This window comes from Staurois parvus, unplaced genomic scaffold (genome assembly GCF_062004578.1).
Source record: "Staurois parvus isolate SC_StPar_1 unplaced genomic scaffold, SC_StPar_1.0 ptg000282l, whole genome shotgun sequence".
NCBI classification, from domain to species: Eukaryota; Metazoa; Chordata; class Amphibia; order Anura; family Ranidae; genus Staurois; species Staurois parvus.
In genome coordinates this window covers 4,137,539-4,161,586 of record NW_028318078.1, presented here as the reverse complement: position 1 = coordinate 4,161,586, position 24,048 = coordinate 4,137,539, and the positions used below count along the sequence as shown (strand labels likewise).

The following is a 24,048-nucleotide window of genomic DNA, read 5'->3' as shown; positions in this document are numbered from 1 at the left end:
TAAAGGGTTTTACACTATGTTGGATCTCTTTGCTTCACTGGGAATGTCTATGGAGTGATACTCGTCCGAGTAGGAGATAGCATCTGGATATTCATCTACTAGAGGAGGAAAGAGTTGCAATACCCCAGCTAAAAAGGATTCCACCCCTCTGGAGGATCTTAAAGAGGCATATCTAGCTCAGTGGTCCTGAGGGGCCTGGGCAGGAAGGTGAGGGGGCACCCCTGTTATTGTGGATTCACACAAAGCACCTGCATGAAGAGTTTTTGAGTGTGGTGTGTTGATTCACCTATAAGGACACTTACCTATTGGGGACTCACTCATTTGAGATTGTATATACCATCAGGAGAGACCCCCTGCTATGCATGAGGTCTTGCAAGGGGTATTATATGGGTATTGTTTTTTCCGCTTAATGCATGTTTATATTATGTTTTATGCATAGATATTTGTTAGCACTGCACTGCTATTAGATCTTATCCACTGCTGTATTTTTTGGTGTCTAGGTTGTGGCACTTGTGTGCTGGCTACTTAGTGTGTGTTTTATGATTAAAAGCGCAGGAGTTATTGATTTTCATTTTCCATAATATAATACCGTAATATCGTAATACATAAGTGCCCCCTCCAAATAATTTTCTTTTCTTTTTTGCTACCGCAAGCTGACTTCCTGTTAGAGGGTAGCTATATTCATTCTCCATAGTTCCACTATATGTAGGAACATAGCCATCCTCTCTTGCTTACTCCCAATATAGAGCAGGGACTATGGGATTTGTAATGTGCATAGAGTAGTGTACATGGCTACAATTATCTCCTTCCTGCCACCACCTCTTGGCCTTTTAAGAGGCTTTAAATGCAGGGAGGCAGAAGTGGGCATTCCGATCATGTGACCACTGTGATAGGCTGTCACAGAGGTCACATGATGCTCTTGATCACAGGCCGGTTAATATGCTGGGAGCACTCAAACAGTGCATTCTCAGGACAGCAATCTATTTACATTGGGATGCCTATATGCAGCCGCTCGGCATTAAAGCTCACAGAGAGGCCGCATAGACCTGAGATGTGGTAAAAGTGTTCTGCACATTTCAAACAAATGGAAGTGAGGGAGAAAAGTAGAGGATGTTAAAATGAGGTAGGAAAACACAATAAGAAGTGTCTTCATAAAAAAGTAGATTACAGGGCCATTAAGTTGTGGATGTGTATGAATAATTTTTGTATAATATGGATATTGTTTAGTGTCACTTTAAACATATACGAAGGATCTTCAAAAAGTTTTCTCATTTTTATAAATATAATCGAGTTAAAAGCAGTGCAAAAACTTTTTGAAGAATCCTCTTATCTATTCAGTGGAGAAATGAATGCAAATTAGTTTGTGTTTTTGTTCTTGGGTTTAGTTAAAGTGTAACCACTTGCCCTCCAGAGGATTCATCTCCCTCCTGACCAGGCCATTTTTAGCGATACGGTGCTGTGTTATTTTAACTGACAATTGCGCAGTCATGCAACGCTGCGCCCAAATTAAATGTATGTCCTTTTTTTCCCACAAATAGGGCTTTCTTTCGGTAGTATTTTATCACCTCTGCAGTTTTTATTTATTGCGCTATAAACAAAAAAATAATAATTTTGAAAAAAACCTGTATTTTTGACTTTTTGCTATTAAACATGTCCAGTAATGACGGCAATTAACGAGTTATAGCGGGACTGACTGCAGCAAGCATTCTGACACTGGGGGGAACTAACTTGGTGTCACTGGCAAACCCCAGTGACACCAATACAGTGACCAGTGCTAATAAAAAGCACTGACACTGTACTAATGGCACTGGGCAGGAAGGGGTTACCAAAGGGTTAACTGTGTGCTGTTTTACTGTGTGCTGTGTGTGTGATTTACACTGTGATTTACACTGTAAGCACACTGCTTTGTATGGCTCTGCTATGCAGAGCCATACAAATCAGTGTGCAGGAGCTGAATCCAAAGAACATAGGTATACCGCTCAGGCAAACAATCCAGATCAATCCACAACAGGTGCAGGCTCTGACTCGCCACCACACACGATGCAATAGGAAGAAGGGTCAGCCGCAGACCGAAGGATAGATGAATATAGTGTGTATTTATTGATCCATAGCTGGTTATAATTAAGCATGAGATCATGTTAAACACGTTAACAGGTCCTGTATTCATATCCTGGTGTTTTGTGTGTCCTATGGATCAATAAATACACACTATATTCATCTATCCTCCGGGGTGCGGCTGACCCTTCTTCCTATTGCATAGTGTGCAGGAGCTGACAGGAGAGAGATCTGTGTTGTTTATACACAGGTCTCTTCCCTGATGGTAATACTCGGAGCTCGCTGGGTGTCGGCAGGGAATCACCGGCCGGGACACGGTGATTGACAGCCAAGGCCGTGAATGGTGGCACGCACCCCCTACCCGGAACTGCAAAATCACACATGTATACATGATTTTGTGCACCCATGCTGCCCTGTAGCAGTATTTATGCTATAGGGTGGCACAGAAGCAGTTAAGCACAGTAGGTGGTCAAAACACGTTAAAGTGGGAGGATGTAGAAGGGGCACCTTTTGTATGTTTGCCTGGATCAAGGTTTATCATGATGCTGAATTATATGATGTGTGGGTGGGTAGGTGCACCGTGGTGCAGCACCAAAAAACACTCGGTCCAGGTGCAGAGTAACAGGAATATATTGCAAATGAAGTTCAGCAGTACACAACAAGCCTCATGTGAAGACAACCTGACCGGGAGCACTCACAGGAAGTGGTGTCTGTGGTGTAAGAGTAGCAGAACTTCTGAGGTGTGCTGACAGCATCTGTCTTGAGGAGCAGAATGTGGCCTGGCTGGTTCTTACCTAAGTGTGTGTGTTTTTTTGGGGGGCTTCCAGGTAGGATACCATTTCCCTGCTCTTTCCCTACCCCTCCGGAACCTTTTTCCTGACGCTAAGCATTGTCCCTGACAGACAGGAAACCTATCCCTACTCCAGCCACATGCAAAATGCGCACCAAGTACGGAAGCTGGGGTCTTAAGCAGACTCTGCCTGACCCAAGATGGCCACGAAAGCCACATGGGGCACCAGCATCCAATTGGATCGCTGCCCCCCTTGCGACCCAGGAAATCAAGGAGCTAGACTTCCTCTCCCTCTGCAATGCTATTGTGGTTGAGCACCATCTGCAGTGGAGAAAATAAACTTCACCTGCCTGCATGTGGGACCATTTCTCATGCTTTTGTTGTCAAGAGCAGACCATCAAGGAGAACGATTGTTCTTCAAGCAAAATTATATCAGCATGCTAAACATATGAGTGAAAAGAGCACCTTGCTTCCTTGCTCCTTAACATTTCTCTGATGTCCATTAACTGCAGTAAGTGTGAACAGGTGATATGTTTTTGCATAAAGAATAAGCGTAAAAGAAAAAAAAAAAGAAAAAGAAAAAAAAAACTGATGGGCAGGGGTGGAGTTTTAATTGTCCATATGAACAAGCCTGGAAGTTTATCATAATAGGTCACATCCTGTAAATAGATGAACACCATTTATTGAAGTATTACCTTATATTTAGGAATGGCCTTTAAAAGTTCTTTCACTGGAACATCTGTGCCAACCACACCTAGGAGAACCCCCTTTGATCTCTGCACAAAACAAGAAATGAAGGAAAACAGGCATCTAACTAAGGTAAACATCCATTGGTAAAGCATTACAGACATACACTAATTATTTTCATGTTGTCATAAATCTATTACAGTACACAGATGACTTTCGGCTTTGTTGTGCCGACGTTTCAGAGACACTGATTGATATGAATGAAAATAGAATGAGAAAAAACAGCTGCATCATTTTGTTTCTTCATTCGGATGAAAAATGCTCCAACATGAGAAATTTATCAGCAGTAATCAACAAATACGTGTTTCAACAACACGTCAAGGAAGATCTGACACGTTTATGATTACAATTATTATGTGAATTTCCACAGCTCTTATCATTGCCAAATGTTTTAAGAGGAAAATGTGTGCCTGGCATTGTACTTGCAGCTCAAGTGTGCTTGAGGCCTTCACCTAGAGTCAGCCATGTTGTGCCTGTACCAGTATGCAATATAACAAAGCCTACAGGTTCATTAAGAACTTGAATAGTTGCCAGCCGGCCTGGTTTTTCCAGACGTATCCCAAATGAGTTGCCAGCTGTTCATTGGAATCACATTTGCCCCATTACCCTTCTTGATCAAAAAGTTAAAAACATGAAATGGGGGCTTGCATGGAAATTTGTAGAAATCTTTATTCTTAAAGTGTAAGTTCACCTTTTCAGAAAAAAAATGAAAATGTGTACTAACACCATACACCCTTACCACCTCCTGGACCCCGCTGTACTTACCTCCATGGGTGATGAGCTGCCAGTGCTGGGGCAGCAGTCCAAGAGTTGAAATCTCCACTCTTCTACAGGGCTTCCAGAATTGATCAGAATAGTTCTGATTGGTCAGCGTCGGTAAAGAGAATCACTCTGATCCATCCTGGAAGCCCATCAGAAAGAAGGGGGAAAAGAGTGGGGATTTCAGTTCCCAGGAGTGCTACACTGGCTGCATGGGCACTGGCAGCTCATCATCCATGGGGGAAAGGGATGGGAGGGTGTAGGGCAATAGTTCACATTTTAATCTTTACTGAAAAGGTGAATTAACCCTTTAAGTTAAAAACCCACCCTCTCTCAGCCTTCTTTTCTTCATACATATATCCATGATTTGATAAAAGCGAGCAATACAGCCAATTCAACATGCAGTTCGACCCCTTATATTGGGTGGTAAAAACACGCAGTTAAGATATGACTTTACCATCCTCCCACTAGTGTAACGTCCTTACGTTCCTGACGCGTTTCGTCACTTCCGACTTTTTCACAAATTCCCTGACCCTTGTGAAAAAGTCGGAAGTGACGAAACGCGTCAGAGACGTAAGGACGTTACACTAGAACTTCAAACCGGAAGGAGCGGCACGGCCATTTTGGATACTGGAGTTCAGCTATATGGACTGTGGGAGAGGATGGACGTTGGCGTTTTCTATGTAAGCTGTGAATAAATTTATGAATTCCTTTTTATATACTCCACTGAGTCTTATATTATCTGCCCCTTTGAGGAAGGTGGATTGGAAGTAGCAGGAAGCTTCCGGAGAGGGGGATATTTTGGATTGCCTTGAAGGAGTTTTTGCTTGGTCTGCATTTGAAGAGGGTAATGGTATTTTATACCACAAGAGTGATGGCACTACTCATTTTTGATGCATGTGATCACTAGTAGTCCTCATCATCCATGAGAGGGTAATGGTTTTCATTACATTTGGATGGTGACACTGGTTGTGGAGTGTTGCACTGAATCACATTTTTTTGGAGTGTTGATTTGTCACGGGTGGGAGTGTAGGAGGAATCTCTTTTAGTCTCACGAGTGTTCTTTTCTGTTGTAACGATAAATGCACTATATTTAGTTTATATTTTTTTTGAGGTATCCTGATTTGGGTGTCTTGGATTGAAGAGCAGCAAAGTGGATTAGTCCTCAACGTTTGAAAAAGCACTATACATGGACTCATATGTGGACATTTGGTGATATATGTTTTTGCACTATTTATGAGGGCAACTGTTGGGGGTGTGATAGAGGGAGCATTGAAAAGATATTATTTATATTTTATTTACACTTTCGAGGGTGAGAGTGATACTTTTCGTAGGGATATATAGAGTTTAAATTATATCTATATCCTGACAGATGATGCTTAGCTGAATAGTGAAAAGTGATCCACCAAAGGCAAATGTCAATATAGCCTTAGGCAGGGATCTCCAAACTATGGCCTTCCAGATGTTGAGGAACCAGGGGCGGACTGACAACTCATGGGACCCCCGGGCAATAGGAGATCATGGGGCCCCTGCGTCCTTGCCCACACTCAAAGCACACCCGAAAAAACCTATAAAAAAGGTACCAGGGGCATTTCATGTGGCCCTCTACTGACTCCGAGCCCTCGGGCAGTGCCCGAGAGCGCGAATGGTCAGTCCGCCCCTGTGAGGAACTTCAAATTCCATGAGGCCTTGCAAGACTCTGACAGCCACAGGCAAGACCCCCAGAGGCAGAGGCATGATGGGACTTGTAGTACCTCAACAGCTGGAGGCCCATAGTTTGGAGACCCCTGGCCTAATGGATCATTCACATATGCAGTAGGGATTGACACTCCTCTGAAAGGTGATCCATGCTCAGATTGCTTTTCATAGGTGTTTGACAGGCAATGAGGAGGTGATATGTCACTTTCTAGCCACCTGATCTAATCCTATATTTGTAGAACTGTGCCACAAGTAGTGCACACAATTGCAGTGCAGTTGTGGTGCAGCCCCATAGAACTGCATTAGACCAAAGCAACATGCTGGTTAAGTTTTGCTATAAAGCTCAGCATCACAGCTGCAGCATGTGTATAGCTGTAAATGGCTGTATGTTGGAATTCTGGTGAGAGGCTGTGGGAAGTAAAACTGCAGCTCAACAATCTGATTTTACTAACCCTCAGTTGCACGTGTCAACAAATTCTTAGTGCATGCGCAGGTTAACATGGATGCATCAAGTGCTCCTGAGCATTGGTAATGCTGCACACAGAGATTTTCCAACTTGTTATAAAATCCCTGTGTTACTTGCTTCTACCATTTTCTTCTTCAACCTTTTTGCCACTTTTTATTCATTAGGCGATTAAAGTGAAGTTCCAGGTGAATAAAAAAAATAAAAGTCAGCAGCTACAAAAACTGTAGCTGCTGGCTTTTAAAATACAGTCACTTACCTGTCAACAGGGGGCCCACTGCGCATGTGCGAGAAGCGCTGTGGCTTGTGAATGGCCCCGTAGTCTTCTGGGATCTGTCCCAGAAGACTACAGGGAGGGAGGGTAGGAGGACAACTTCCACTTTGGATCACCTTAGGCGATTGCACTGGAAGTGGGAGCGGGTACCTGTAAGATTTGGGTACCCCCAAACGGTGATAATCCTTAACGGGGAGTGGGGGACAAAGCCTTAAAATGGAATTTCCACTTTTGGGTGGAGCTCCAACTCTGGATCCAGAGTTAAAACTGAACTCCAGTAGAAAAGCTAAACACAAATATAAAATACATATTGAATGAGAAGGTTTATACAACTGACACACCACCCTGTCCAACAGTGGAGGGAACCTGATTGCCCCCTACTGCAGATTTATTTTCACTTACTGGTCCCTTCCCTGCCCCTACTTTGTGATTGGACAGTAAGAACTAATCCCCACAGAACAGAGAGGTAAACCACAACTATTTGCTCTCTGGCAGCTGTCCATTCCAGCTGCAGTAGGGGGCAGTGTGGTGCTTGATTCAGCCCGTCACACAGCATCCTTTTTTTCTCACTGAACTTTATCTGAAGTGTACAAAAGTGTGTATGAACACCACCAAAAGTGATCCAGTCATCCAAGATTGTTGCAGACCGGAAGTGGCATAGGCAATCATCCCAGTGGCTGCAAGGAGGGATGGGAGAAGATGGGAACCTAGGGCTGCCACCTCATCCCTTTAAAACCAAACATTGTTACACAGGGTCTGAGGATAATTTAATGCAAATAAGACACTAAGTGAGTTTAATTACCACTTTAATCAGCTGCAGAACCTGTGTAATTAATATGTGTTCGGGTTTAAAGGGATGAGGTGGCAACCCTACCAGGACCTGTCCTCACACGGGATGATGCGTTTCAAAGCTATCTGATTCTTTATCATTTAGGTGGTGTCCATACACACAGGGCGGCCATCTTCTTGTTTATCTTCCAGAGTTCTGTATACAGCAAGGTTCAAAGCCACTTCCTGTGCATGGCCATCTTGAATGGCATCACTTTCCATGGCTTCCATACATACAGGGCGGCCATCTTCTTGGTTATCTTCCAGAGTCCTGTATACAGAAAGGTTCAAAGCCACTTCCTATTCATGGCCATCTTGAATGGCATCACATCCGGTGGCTTCCATACACACAGGGTGGCTATTGTCTTGGTTATCTTCCAGAGTTCTGTATGCAACAAAGTTCAAAGCCACTTCCTGTTCATGGCCATCTTGAATGGCATCACTTCCCGTGGCTTCCAAACATACAGGGCGGCCATCTTCTTGGTTATCTTCCAGAGTCCTGCATACAGCAAGGTTCAAAGCCACTTTCTATTCATGGCCATCTTGAATGGCATCACATCCGGTGGCTTCCATACACACAGGGTGGCCATTGTCTTGGTTATCTTCCAGAGTTCTGTATACAACAAAGTTCAAAGCCACTTCCTGTTCATGGCCATCTTGAATGGCATCACTTCTGGTGGTTTCCATGCACACAGGATCGCCATCTTTTTTAGCTATCTTCCTGAGTCCTGTATACAGCAAGGTCTGGAGCAACGTTTCCAACTGGCAGTTTCTTCCCAACATGAGACCATATGGATGGGTGTGTGTAGTTTGCTATTGCCATTTGCCACCTTCTACTTCACACCAGAAGTTACAGTTAGGAGTTGCCACTTCATCGTTTTAAAACCAAACAAATATTGATTACCCAGGTTCTGTGGCTGATTCAGGTGGTAATTTAACCACTTTCCCACTGCCCTATAGCAGAAATACTGCTACAGGCTGTGCAAAAATCGCACACACACACACATATATATATATATATATATATATATATATACATACATGTTATTATGTGATTTTGCATTTCCAGGTAGGCCCGTGCTGCCATTGGTGGCCTCAGCTGTTGATCACCCGGTCCCGGATGGTGATTCCCCGCTGGCACCCGGTCATCGCCGAGTATCACTGATGGGGGAGAGTCCTGTATGTAAACAATACAGATCTCTCCCTTGTCAGCTCCTGCACATTGCTTTGTATTGCTCTGCATAGCACCATAATACAAAGCAATGTGCTGACACAGTGTAACACACACACAGCACACAGTAAAACACACACAGCACACAGTTAACCCTTTGATCGACGCAGATGTTAACCCCTTCCTGCCCAGTGCCATTAGTATAGTGTCAGTACTTTTTACTAGCACTGATCACTGTATTAGTGTCAGTGACAGTTAGTCAGTTCTCCCCCCAGTGTCAAAATGCAGTGGGCAGTCCCGCAGTCTCGCAATAAATCACTGATTGCCACCATTATTAGTATATGAAAAAAAATTTCCAATAAATATATACCACCATTTGTAGACCCTATAACTTTTGTGGAAACCAATTTATTTACACATATTGGGATTTTTTTTTAAGCAAAGACATGTAGCAGAATACATTTCGTCCTAAATTTATGATGCAATTTGATTTTTAACATTTTTCTACTAGGCACGTTTAATAGCAAAAAGTAAAAAATCTTGTTTTTTTCTCAAAATTCTGGGTCTTTTTTTGTTAATAGCGCAAAAAATAAAAAAACGCACAGGTGATCAAAAGCCACCAAAATAAAGCTCCATTTGTGGGAAAAAAAATTACATAAATATCATTTGGGTGCAGTGCTATATGACTGCGCAATTGTCAGTTAAAGTAACACAGAAACTTAGAAAAGTCCATGGCATCCAAAAAGCGTCCCTTTAGGTCAAAAGCAGTTTTAGACCAGCTAGAGTACAGCGATAGTAAATCAGAACCACTTGCAGAATTGAGTGGGGGAAATTCGTCATCAGACACTGAAAACGATTTTGTGACTTTGCTCAGCGATGTGTGAATTTGCCTCTGTATTTCAAATTTCAGTGTTTTTCGTTTGATTATATTATTGAATTAAATTTATTATTATTAAATTATTATTTTTTATGATTATTTATTAAATTATAATTTATGATTTCGAGTTTCAAATTTTATCATACCCGGGATGTTTACTAGACTCTTGTTCGTACAGATTTCAGTGAGTTATTCCTAAAAATTACAGCCTACAATAAAAAACTACATATTTCCATGCAAAAAAATGGTACCGCTTTCAGCACAAAAAAATCGGAAATAATCAGACCGCCAAGGAGGTTAAGAAACCATGTATTTAATATTATAACAAAAATGTATATGTAATAAAGCTGCCAAAAAATCTTTTTTTACTATAATGTCTCCTTGAATATATGTATGATTTAATTGCAGCAATAAAGTCCCACTGGGGGTTCTTTGGGTATATGTATATACCTGACTGGATCTTTTGCTACAGGTTCCTCTCCCACTATAAGCTCTGCTGTACGAGGAGCTGATACCAAGTCAAATCTAGGTACTTACACCTTTTGTATTTAAATAAAAATACATTTAGTTACAGAGCTGCATTAATATGTGCATTTTTATCAGCCTAGAGTTCAACTTTGCTGGCTTTGTGCCTTCTTTATCTGCCTGGAGTTCAGCTTTGATACAACGTACATCACTCTGCTGAACAATGTGTTAGTAGTACTTGACCTTTTTTTCAGCTCTGAATGTACTCTGCACAGTACTTGCTGTGTTTGAAGTCTTTTCAGTGCTGAAAGAAATGATAGTGGGATTTGTCCACCAAAGGGATCCATTTCATATTTCAAGGTTATTCACACCCTGTGCCCAGGAGTGATGAGCACATAGAAGCTCACATATCCTCAGTCGCTATAAAAATAGGCTGTGAGCATGAGACTTTAAAGCGGTATTAAACCCAAAACCAAAAATGTAATATATTGCAGCGTACTAATTATTAGATGTGGTGGCTGCATTAGTGTTCTTTTTTAATTTTTTTTTCCCCTCTGTTTTCATCTGGTGATCTGGCCAGTAACACATCTCCTTTATTATGCTCCCAAACTGGATGAAGGTGCACAGGGGGCACAGCAGATATCAACATTGTTAATCTGGGAAAAGGGGAGTGTTAGATGGACTAGCAGATTTAGATATATTAACAAACAGAAGCCAAACCTAAGTTATTAAGCATTTACAGCAAACAGCTTTTTTTTCCTTTTGATATACAGGTTTTGCATAAATAAAAGCTGATCTTTGTAAAAACCCTTGCTAGTGTTAAATGGTTTGACATCCCTGTAAATGATACATTCTGCTGAAGGGTTTGTTCTTTTGAAAAAACAGCAGACTTACTTTCCAGATCATCAAGTGAAAATAGATGAAAGAAACCCCAAAAAAGAAAATGAATGCAGCCACCACATCTAAAAACTGGTATTTTTGTAATATAATAAATGTTTGCTTTTGAGTTTGTTACTACTTTAAATATTGTGTATTGGAAATCTGAGCACCCAAAACCTTTGAGTCCTGGACAGCTAATAAAGGTTTGACTTTAACCACTTGCCCTCCAAAGGATTTACTCCCCTTCCTGACCACGCCATTTTTTGCGATACAGCGCTGCGTTACTTTAACTTACAATTGCGTGGTCATGCAATGCTGCACCCAAATGAAATTTACGTCCTTTTTTTCCCCACATATAGAACTGTTTTTTGGTGGTATTTGATCGCCTGTGCAGTTTTTATTTTTTGGTCTAAAAATAAAAAAACGACCGACAATTTTGAGAAAAAAAAAACAATATTTACTTTTTGCTATTAAACATATCCTGTAAAAATTTTAAAAATCAAACTTCATCATAAATTTAGGCCATAATGTATTCTGCTACATGTCTATGATAAACTAAATCCCAATACATGTAAATTAATTGGTTTATTTGAAAGTTATAGTGTTTATAAATGACGATACAGTATATATACTAGAATTTAAATTAAAACATTTTTTTACTAGTAATGGCGGCGATCAGTGACTTATAGCGGGCATTCTGGCACTGGGGGGAAACTGACTTGGTGTCACTGACATCCCCAGTGACACCAATACAGTGACCAGTGCTAATACAAAGCACTGACACTGTACTAACGGCACTGGCCAGGAAGGGGTTAACATGTGGGGTGATCGAAGGGTTAACTGTGTGCTGTTTCACAGTGTGCTGTGTGAGTGCTTTACATTGTAAGCACACTGCTTTGTAAAAAGGAGCTGACAGGGGAGAGATTTGTGTTGTTTATACACAGGTTTCTCCCCTGTTGGAGATACACAGCGATTCATGGGAGCCGACGAGAACTCACTGGTCGGGACGCAGTGATTGACAGACAAGGCCGCTAATGGCTGCACGCACCCCCTACCCAGAACTGCAAAATCATGTAAATATACGTGATTTTGCGCACCCGAGCCACCCTCTAGCAGTATTTCTGCTATAGGGCAGCGTGGAAGCAATTAATAAGCATTTACAGCAAACAGGTTTTTTTTCCTTTTGGGATAAAGGTTTTACATAAATAAAACCTGATCTTTGTAAAAACCCCTGATAGTGTTAAATGGTTTGTCTCCTCCCTGTAAATGATACATTTATATGAAGGGCTTGTTCTTTTGAAACAACAACAGACTTACTTTCCAGATCACCAAGTGAAAATAGGTGAAAGAAACACCAAAAAAGAAAATGAACGCAGCCACCACATCTAAGAACTGGTAATTTTTAATATAATAAATATTTGCATTTGAGTTTAATACTACTATAATAGACATGCTCTACAATATTGTGTACTGGAAATCTGAGCACCCAAAATCTTTGAGTCCTGGACAGCTAATATAGGTTTGACTTTAATGTTTGTAGGACTCTTAGGTCCTATTCATACCAGTGGCAACTAGTGTGTGCTGTGGAGTACACAGTGCCGATGCACTGATTACAGCTCATTGTTCTGTTTACAATTTTTCAACTTTATTGGAATATCACAAAATGCCATTCCTTTCATGTTTATCTACTGCAGTATGTTGTGAAGCAGTGTAGTGCATCATTACACCATGCAGAGAAAAAAAGTAGTGTATGTCCTATTTTTTTTCAGTACACACCATTGCAGGACAATTGTGTGAAATGAACAAATGGGACATATGACAATTTTACTTGTCCATTGGGACTGCCCATATTGAAGAAAAATATATTTGAAATATAATTTACAAATATTCTTCCCAAATATATTGCCATACATTTGAAATACTACAATTTTAGCCATATTCAATATATTTCAAAATATGTTTCAATAAATAAATAAATTATATATATATATATATATGATATATATATATATATACTGTATATATAGGTTTAATGAAATATATTTTGAAATATATTGAATATGGCCAAAATTGTAGCATTTCAAATATATGGCAATATATTTGGGAAGAATATTTTTAAAATATATTTCAAATATATTTTTCTTCTATGTGGGCATGTGCTGGGCATGTCCACCCATCACACCTAGTCTGAAAAGGCCCTCAGTCAAAAAAGATATTTATTTGCGTAATCGACCACATTTTTTTATATCATGAACAGTCAGTTCTGGCAACTGTATGTGATGACTCCACACGTTAGGAAACTGTCTTATCTTTCCCTTGAGCACCAAAAGGTTAGCTGTACATCTGGACTTAAAACAGTGACGTTAGACAATATTCATTTAAGAGGACAAAATCTGCACTTCAAGCAATTCAAAGGTGAGGTAACACAAGCTTCCTTCTTTTCATTGTACCAAAATGAAATCTTAACAGCCTAAAATCACTTTATATCACTTACATTTTATTCATTTGCGCCAACAGCAAAATTTATAGTGGCTTGCACCAGATGTTTGAGAAATGTTCATCTAAAAAGTTCAAAGTCTTTGTAAAGGCTCTTAAACCTCGCCAACGCTGTAAATTGTCTCAGGTCTTTGTTTTCACCAGGTTTTGCAATTATATTTTTGCTGTAGAGCACAGTTTTGTATGGTAACTAGATATCACCAGATAATGATACAACAGACTTTGGCTTTGCATTCTGTTTCTTTATAGAGAAATAAAAAGCTGTGTAGGAGAACACATGATACCAGTACTAGGGGCATTTTGCAACTGGTAAAACTAACTGTGTGTATTAAAACTAATAGTAGAAGATAATATAAAAGAGCATATTAAAAGAGTGATGTTCCATCCTTCAACCCAGCACTGATACCTTGTTTCCAAATTATACTGACAAACTGTATCCTGTCAATTTTGTGTTGTACTACTGGACAAATGTTGTGGCCAATTTCATTGTTATCTGCATTCTCGCATCAAAAAATTCAATAAAAAAAAAAAAAGGTTGATGTTTTTAAAATATCATCTCAAAACATTAATTCTAAGTTTACGACTGTAATAAAATTAATGTACCAGGCCATCCATGTTATCCATAGAGGATGGGTTCTGATCTAGGTGTAGTTTGTCCAATTGACTCTATGTCAAGCACTACTCATGTCAATGCATGGCTATCAGTTTGCCAAAGGAGCAAACAGATAGCCATGGGAGCAGTAGACCAAAACTAGATGAAAGAATATGTAGTATAAGCTAATCTTAACTGTTGGTTCAAACGACATGAAAAACTTTGTGAACTGACTTTACCGGTAGTAAATGGAAACACATTTAACATATTATAGTTTTTATCGATATCAATATTTATAGATATTGGGCTTTCCATGAGGAATGGAGGTTATTGATATTAAAATCTGTGTTTAAGTGCCACATCCCTAATATTGTGAATATTTACCAAAAAAGCGACCTGAAAATGGGGACTTTTGAGGCACAACATAATCATAAAAACACAAAATTCAATATGTAAAATAATATTTCACAACAACAGTACTAAAACGTGTAGAAAATGAAAAGTGCACAATATCAAGGAGCAGCAAATCTCTTTCCATGTGATCCAAATTCTTTTAGGGCCATTTAGTCAATGCGGTTTAAACACTGATAACAATATAAAATTCTAAATTTGTGTCCTTATTCAGTCCAAGTAAAGTCTGCTTAAAAAGTATTTTTGTTGTTTGAATATTATGGATGTAGCTCCTGGTTAGCTCACCTCTTCTTCATATACTTTAATTGTTGGTTACAAAAAGTAATATATAAAGAGGCAACACATTTTGGGGTAACACCACTCCCCTTTCATTAGGGCTCAAAAATTGCTGTTGTTGTTACTCCATGAGGACAGCTCAATACTGGTTCTATTATAGATCAGTGACGTCGCATTTTTCTCCCTCTAAGTTTTATAATGTGTTGAGCCCTGATGAAGGGTCCTGCTTCAAAAATGGGTTGTTTTTTTTAATGACTTTTTTTGTCAACACTTAAAATTATCTTGGACTCTTTCATCTGGTCTAGATCTGTATTTCTATGGTTTTGGATACTGTTGGGTGCCCATTGAGGGAAGCCTTGCTGTGTGAGAACCTCCTCATCCGTGTTATTGAGCCAGTTTGAAGCTTTCCTTAATCTGACTATACATTCAAGTTTAAAAGTTACCCGTATCTCCTTGGGTATGTTTTCCTATTTTAACTTCTGGACTCATGGATCAAGAAAGAGAATAATGTTAATGAAGTCACCTTCAAATCCTCATGTGGTGAAACTGAATAGTTCATTCCAATTTGACAACATATACTGAGCCTGGTTCCCAGTTTCAATGAACCTTAATTACTGAGCATTATTTATATTAGGCTTATTGGCATTACAGCAGGAAAATGAATGACGTAAGGGACAACCTGACCAGTCAAATTGGTAAAATTACTGTTTATGGCAGAACAGGTATCATTAATTCTGGCCATTCCTGACTACAAATTATTTACTGGGGCAATGATGACTTTCTCAACATGGACAGTTTACAAGACTGGAAAAGTCAAACTGGTATTAATGAGCATTTTCACTAATAGTATTTCCACTAAGGTTACCCATGAACACCTACTCTTTATCTCTGCCCTGGGTCTGTATTATGCTAGCCCAACAGTAAATAGTTATTAGGAGCTAATTTGTAAAGGAAAGAAAAATTTGTGTCGCTGTTGGGTACTTCTAAGAACAATCCCAATATGAAACAGCCTAGAAAAAGCAAATACATAAATGAGCACTCAACTAAAATTAGCCATATAACAGAGAAATCTGAATTCAGTATATCCCCATGGTTCTCTTGATAAATAATATATAAATATACAAAAAACAATTGGGCACATGTAATGTTAAAATGAACTGTGGTGTATGTTAATGCTGCACAGGCACAACAACACTAAACAACACTGTGCTTTGTGCTTTTTAAGATTGCCCTTACCTGGGCTTCACCATTCTAATATAAAGGTGCTCTATGAGTCCATTAATATTACTTTGATTTATGCAGGACCCCTCAGGGTTATTCTGTGAAAGGTTTAACTGGCTGAATAAAGCAAAAGAACACACATAGAAAATGACCTTACTGGTCATACATTATAGATTTTGTATTAGATGATGTATAGTAGTTATATTAAAAATTATACAAAAATTACAGTATTTTGAAAAGAAAAAGTACTGACCAGATAGCACCATTGCACTTACCGTTTCATTCTCTTTACTAAACACAGGCATTGCAACAGTTGTCATCAAAACCAATCCCTGATCATCGGCAAGCTGGACAGGATAGAGAGAAACATTAAAAGGAGCACACAAAATGTTAGCAGTAAATCATCATCAGCGATGATATTTTGGTTTGAACAGAAATTTCTGATACCTAAAACAGATTTTTTTATACATTCCAGCAAGATTGATTTACCGTTTCAAGTTTGTACTATTTTTAATCTTTTTTTATTTCTCCTTGTTTAATATACAGGGTGAATTAAAATAATAAACAATTCACCTAAAACTAACAACTAGGAAATCTACTTTTTGGGTAAAGAAAGAGTAGGGTGCCAGATGCACTTCAAAATATTACATATAACGAAGTGATCTCTTCCCAATATATGTTAAGGCCCATGTTACACTAAACATCCTGTCAATGACGAGAACATGCCAGTGACAGGATCACTAAAATATGTAGGGATAACACTGTTCTGCTTACATCTGGCACTCCCTCACTGGCTGAATAGTCAAGGCATTGCTTCCTTGTTGACGAAAATGCTGTAGGATGTAGGTCACCAGCAAGAGAATGAGGTCTTGCTCATCTAACTGTCAAGGAAGTAATACATACAAGCAGGTGAGTGTTTAACTTAAGGTGATTGTAAACTCAAACTTTTTTTTCAACAAACAGGTTTATACTTACCTGCTCTGTGCTATGGAATTGCACACAGCGGCCACAAACATCCTCTTCCCAGGTCCCCTGCTGATGCTCCTGGCTTCTCCTCTTCTCGTGATACCCCATAGGACAATGCTTCCTATGGGGGCCCTCCTGCATGCTTTCTCCCGAGCCTCTCTGTTGGTGTCTGTAGGCAAGGACATTGGAACTCGGCCCCATCCCTCCGCTCCCTTGTTACTGGCTTTGATTGACAGCAGTGGGAGCCAATGGCTTCCAATGCCTCAGCAAAGTCGGTGAGACCAGGAAGTGAGGGAAGAGAAGAGCTGAAGACATGCACAGGGCTGGATCAAATGAGGGCTCAGGTAAGTATAAGGGGGCTTAGAGGGGATATTGATGCCCAAACATTTTTTTACCTTAATGCAAGGAATGCATTAAGGTTAAAAATGTTTAGGTTTTATAACCACTTTAGAAAATATATTAGAATTTGTATTTTACATTTCTGTCTTCTATGGGGCAAAGTATATGCAATACTTTGTTCCACGTTCCCAAGTGTTTTCAAGCCCTTGTTATGAGTACCGACATTCCCCTCTCCCCCCCTGCCTCCTGCCAATCTGACAACAGCTATGAAGGAGATGGCTGATTGATAAACGCAGCTTGTCACACTTTCCCCAGACAAGCAGCAGCAAGATGAATGCAGCGGATGGCATGCACCCCCACCCCTCATTCCTCTTGTTGTTGATTGTCTCGGAAAAGTGTTCAGTCGAGACAAGTTGCACTTATCAATCCATCTCCGTCGTAGCTGTTGTCATGTTGGCTGCAGCAGGAGGGGTGGGGTGCAGTTCAGACCTCATAACCATGGTTGGAAAGCAAAGACAGAAATGTAAAATACAAATTTCTAATGACAAGTTGAAAATTGCAAAAAGCCCATCTTGCAATTCCATCTTGCCATGATTGGATCAACTTATTTAATTCTATTGAATAATTATTACTAAATATTCTTTTATCATGACCTGCTACTTTAATGGAATTCCAGATGTACTAAATAGAGGTTTTTTTTGTTCCTAGCACATTCTAATTACAATATGTACATTTTTCAAGGAACGAAAACCACATTCACAGTTAGAATTCCGTATGTTCAGAAAACTTTTACATTCTGCTCCTTAGTTTTCCCATCACTATGAATAAAAGCAATTAGCTATTTGATCCCACTAACCATTAGTAAATCTAATGAACATTCCAAAAAACAAACGGTTTTAAATGAAATTTGACTGGTGTATGGCCAGTTTGTCAGAAAATGTTCCTCTGAAGTTAGTTGTGCCAGGACACAGGCCTCACCAGTAGATACAGCATGTGCAATAATGAAAGAAAAACACCCAGGCAATGTCATATTTATAGATGTGCACACCTGGGTTCTATACAAAGAATAATTTTACGCAAACACTATCCTATAGCCACTTCACATAAAACCATATTTTTTGTTGAAAAGGGGGTGGGTGCAATTTTTTTTTTGTAGGACTGTCATAAACTACGCAATTTGGAGGTAGTCAATTTGTTACATGACGAAAAAATTCATAGGAATGCAATTCACTTGCTAGTGGCATTATGAAGGCCTCATTGGTATTTAGTCAATAGGATTCTTTCTTCAAAGAGAAAGTCCTCTTTAAAAAAATGTAGTTCCAACATGAGCCAATTTGTAATTAAATGTTAATAATATGGTTTAAAAAGTTTCCTATTTGAAACCGTGGCAATACAAACTGCACAGGATGTCCCTAGAAACATATTTTTGTTCATCTGATTAGATCTCTACTTTTTCTAGTCATCTTTACTCCTATTGCAATGGTGTAGCTGAACATGAATTTATAATAAGCAAATTCTCCTACTCAGCACACATTTGCTAAATTATTGCAATATATGAAACTGACCTGGATAACATTAACTTTTTTTAAAGACCACGTTTAGTCAAAAATGTAAAAAAATAATATACTGTATATTAGCACAAGGGACCATACCTAAAATCAATACAAAGTGTGCCTTGTGCTGCTAGCTGCAATTTTACTTGTTATACTCTGCCCTCTGATCCCCCCAACCCCTGTATGGTGATCTTCTGCTGCTGCAGGGGTTTATATAAGTTGCTGGACCTGTCATAGTCACTTGTCAAGAGTGCTGACTATGTCCACCCTTTCAGACCCCCTTCTCCATTCATAGAAGAAAGAGGACCTTTCAATCAAGATGAAATGTTTAGCTTTTCTTTAAAGGATAAGTGCACTGTCACCACTTTTCCTTTACAGTATTCTTAATAAGGGATCATCAAAATGACATTTTGGTGAAAATCTGGAGATTACAGCAACATTTTGCTATTTTGGATAAATGTCAACAAAGAAGGCAAACGAATAGTGTTTATAAATAGCTCCTTGGCATTATGTAAGATACTTTCAATTATCTTGACCTGATAAATTAACAGTCTCTCATTAGTTTTATATTTTACTTTTTTTCTCAACAAAACTAAAAACAGACAGGAGAAAAATAGAAAAGTAAAACAAGTGAAGCAACAGTACAAAAATAACATTGACATACAGAAAAAGGATGAAAAATACAAATACACCTTCACCCGAAAATACACAATGTCTGAATAAAGGAAAAAAAATGAATACATCCAGCAAAATTTTGTCTAAGCAGCTCAATGAGTGAAATTGAAAGTGTTTTGGCTTCCACTATATTTCACAGATACTAAATATCTTAGCTCACCCCTATTCCTGGGGATAAAAGTCATAAAACAGGACCTCTAGCCCCCTTTTCCTCCAACTGCTAGAAGGAGCTGAGGATGAGAGACCACCTCTGCATTGGGATACATGAGTGATCCATGTCATGTTTTCCCTTCAGCTCCCACCTAGTGGCACCCAAGGGCAGTTGATGCAGGAAAGGAAAATGTAGGCATAGCCTCCAGACTGGAAGTCCCCGTGTTAGTAATGTCTATCTATCAGAAAAATAGGTACCCCTTGTAAATGATATTTGTAAGCAAGCTGCAGGGACAAGTAATGATGAAGCACTGATACTCCATAAATTCTTTAAGAAAACAGAACAAGAATAATAGAAAGCTGTGTAATATTTATGGCAAGACTGGTTCATGAAACTGATGTATCATGGGGATTATTGCTCAATGAGCCAGATGGCTATTACTTAATACAATTTACTTGTCATTAACTTGCATTACTAATAATAATTTTAATCATTATTTATTGTTTTGTTTGCATTTAATTTATAAACAGCTTACATATGTGGGTATGTGATCCACGGAGAAATGGACCCTTGGATTCTTTGAAATGTTTGCCATGCTTCCAGTAAATATGTGCAATTAACAATTCCAATCGAAACAGGGAGATGTTACGCAACCATGCATGGACTGGATCTCTGGAGCAATAAATACCATGTATTCAGTAATGCGCTTTGAAGTCAAGGCCATAGGTTATTTATGGTTATAATCGAAATTGCTGCTTTATCAAAAACACCACCATGGAAATTTCAGATTATAAATTATGTGTGACATATTTAATTTTGAGATAGCTCAGCTGATAAAAATGAATTACTAATACAGTGCAGGTCCTCGTACTACGCGTTTGCTATGCTGATTTTGCTCACCTTCTACGGCCTGTTCTGTGTTGCAATACAAAGAGACCTTTCTTAACACTCTTTCCTTATAACCAGAACTGACACCTAACTTTGTAAAAAAACTGGTAACCTGTACCTAGAGGACTTAACGTATAGGCAAACCCTAAAGTTTACCATAAATATTGTAATCTTATGGTACAATCTCCTTTAGAGGTAGTGTTTTGTTATATTTGTTCAATAATTTCAAAAAGAAAAAACAAAATCCTGCCATAACGTCCTGTGGTGAACTAAAATACCAAGAAGTCTAAACACCCAACCTAGGTTACCTATGTGAGCTATAAAATGCCTCCCCCTATGTTATGGAGAGGAGGAGAGGGGGAAGTATTCTATAGTCCTAGCACACTTCCTGTGACAACATTGCCCCTCCACAGGTATGGTCCAGTCAGTGAGTTTTGTCACTCTAGGACAGAAAATGTGTTACTGGCTAGATCACTAAGTGAATATAAAGAGAAACCTAAAATGGCCACCAACTCTAAAACCAATAAGCTACCAAATATCAAAACATTTTCTTGAGTTTGGATACTGTTAGCGGAGGTACTGGTAGCACACAAAATAAGGTTTGAGCTGCTCTGCTTCAAGAAGTCCACAATATATTTATTAATATCATCCTATACTGGGAAAATCCACCTGACCCTCATATGTGTTTCAGTCCATCAGGAACAAGTGGATTTTCCCTGTATAGAATGATATTAATAAATGTATTCTGGATTTCTGGAGGTTGAGGGGCTCCATACTTGTTTCTTGTGCTACTATTGTTGCAGGACCATGGACTGTTGTAGAACCTGCACCCTTTGGTGAGTAGGGAGGTGGTGTGAGCCTTGTATCGGCGTGGCTTGGATCCCCCCCATTTGCTGGTTCTGGTAGTCACATTGGAAATCTCCGTGCCCCCCCCCACTCATGAAGAGTGCCAAGTATGTCTGTCCTTTCCACTCCCCTCTTCCATTCAAAAAGTCCATTCTATCGCTTCCATGAATAAAAGGCACTCTATAGTCAAAGGAGGAGGACCTTTCATTCAGCTGTCTGTTCTCCATTCATAGGCACCTTTTATTGCTGGAAATTATGCTAAGTTATGCATTGCTGGAGCATAAACCTGTAATTTATGGAGACATCAGGGCCCCCCCCCCCCCCAACACATACATTAGTACAGTGCAAGTAGATTAAGGATAGAGAGCTCCAGTCTGCTTTTACAGCTGCCATCAAAAGTTTGACAGCTTTGAATATGGAAGTGAACAGAACTGAGCACCTACTGTACAGGTTCATTCTCAGCAGGAGAAGGTTGAAAAAAAGGTTCCTGATCTTCTCCACCCTTGACCATCCTGATCATGCCTTCCCGGGGTGGTCATGGACTTTTAGAGGAACAATTTGATCCTAGGGACCAAGGGAGGACATCTGCACAGCCAACAGCTTGGACTGTCACACAATGACGTGCACACACATCTTGTACAAGGAACTGGATACTTGGATCACCTCCACACTTACAAATACTATGGACATGATTAAAAGCAAACAAACAGTTTTCACCTTTCCACTTCACCAACATGGCAATGGCACACAAGGGTTAGTCATGCTTAAGATATGATAAATGAGTACACGAAGTGACCAATCATCAAGTCTCCAGGGCTCCTCACTGCAGTTTGCAGCTCCCCATAAAGATCAGAGTGATCTCTATGTGTTGCTGCAGCTGCAAACATTAACCACTTGCCTATCGGGCACTTATACCCCCTTCCCGCCCAGGCCAATTTTCAGCTTTCAGCACTGTAGCAGTTTGAATGACAATTGCACGGTCATGCAACCTATATGAAATATTTATAATTTTTTCACACAAATAGAGCTTTCTAGTTGGTAGTATTAATTGCCACTGGGTGTTTTATTTTTTTTGCGCTATAAACAAAAAAAGAGCAAACAATTTGAAAAAAAGTTTCTTTGTTTCTATTATAGAATTTTGCAAACAAGTAATTTTTCTCCTTCACTGATGTGCGTTGATGAGGCTGCACTAATAGGCAGCACTGATGGGCACTGATAGGCAGCACTGATAGGTGGCACTGATAGGTGGCACTGATGATACTGCACTGATATGCAACAATGATGGGCACTGGTAGGAGGCACTGATGGGCACTGATAGGCGCCGCTGATGGGCAGCACTGATGGTCACTGTTGGGTGGTACTGACTGATGGCACTGACTGGCAGCACTGCTGGGCATGATGGGTGGCACTGCTGGGAAGCACTGATGGGTGGCACTGCTGGGCACAGGTGGTTGGCACTACTAGGCACTGATGGGCACAAGTGGATGGCACTGCTGGGCACAGGTGGGTGCACTGCTGGGCACGGGTGGCACTGATGGGTGGCACTGCTGGGCACTGATCATCAGGGTAATGATCATCAGTGCCCTGATGATCGGTGCCGATCTGTCCTCAGACAATTGGCAGTTATCGGCAATACTTTCCTCATGATGTGACAGCACGAGGAAAGTGCAGCTGATAATCGGCAACTGCATTTACCGGTGATCTGCTGTGTCATTGGACACAGCTGATCACGTGGTAAAAGACCACTGTGATTGGCCTTTTACCACATCATGTGATCAGCTTCTGCCCGTAGGACACAGCGATCACGGAGATCATCGAGAGCGTGCCCCCAGGGGCGCGCAGGAGCGCGCATTCTGGGAGCACGTCATATGACACCCTCCCAAAACTGGACAACCACGCTGTAGCCATCATATGGCTATAGCTTGGTTGGCAAATGGTTATAGGAGAAATACAGGCAAAGCTTATTTTGGTATACTTCTGTGGCTTACACAAGTGTAATTCATTCTGTACTCCTGTAACCTGTCAGGGTAGGGATCCACCCAGGAGCCTGGACCAACACCTATCTCAGGCTATCAGTGAGCCGCTGAAAGCCTGAGCCAGCCGCTCCTGACCTCTCCACAGCCCCACGCTCCAGTAAAATCTGGAGACGCAGAGCAGACAGCATGAGACTGACAGTCCTGGCTCTTTGCTCAGAGTGGTGGGGAGAACAGAGCGATCAGTGGTGTTTGATTTCTGAGTTCTCAGTCATAGAGCCTGCGGGGGACAGATGCAGCATCCACCTAGGTAAGTATGGTTTTGAAAAAATAAAAAATCCCATGCTTCTCTTTTAAAGGCTCATTCACACTTAAGCAGTCCCTTGCAGTACATCAGCGCACACAAATTAGCATGCATTACAGCATGAACCAGAAAGGATGAAAAAAAGTACGTTAACTTTTTTTGGCAGTGCCGTGCACCTCAGTACACACTATGTGCTTTGTATTCTACTGTACAATGTACTGGGTTGCCAGCATGTGCGTTTCATGTTTTAGCACTCATTGCTAAAGCACACAAGTAGGAATGGGTCCTAAACACTGATAGAATGTTTTTATACCGATGGCAGGAAGGGTGGGAAGGAATTAAAGAAGGTAA

At 40.1% G+C, this 24,048-nt stretch overlaps 1 protein-coding gene across 3 annotated transcripts in view; it reads right to left on the bottom strand.

The window, feature by feature from the left end:
- CACNA2D3 (calcium voltage-gated channel auxiliary subunit alpha2delta 3) overlaps positions 1–24,048 on the bottom strand; it is a 1,248,789-nt gene that overhangs the window by 401,478 nt on the left and 823,263 nt on the right. For all 3 annotated transcript variants that reach the window (XM_089681870.1, XM_089681868.1, XM_089681867.1), the window contains 2 exons: positions 16,278–16,349; positions 3,541–3,621 (listed from right to left, as the gene is read on the bottom strand). In XM_089681870.1, the coding sequence (XP_089537996.1) occupies positions 3,541–3,621; positions 16,278–16,349 (153 nt within the window). The remainder of the gene's footprint in view (positions 1–3,540; positions 3,622–16,277; positions 16,350–24,048) is intronic.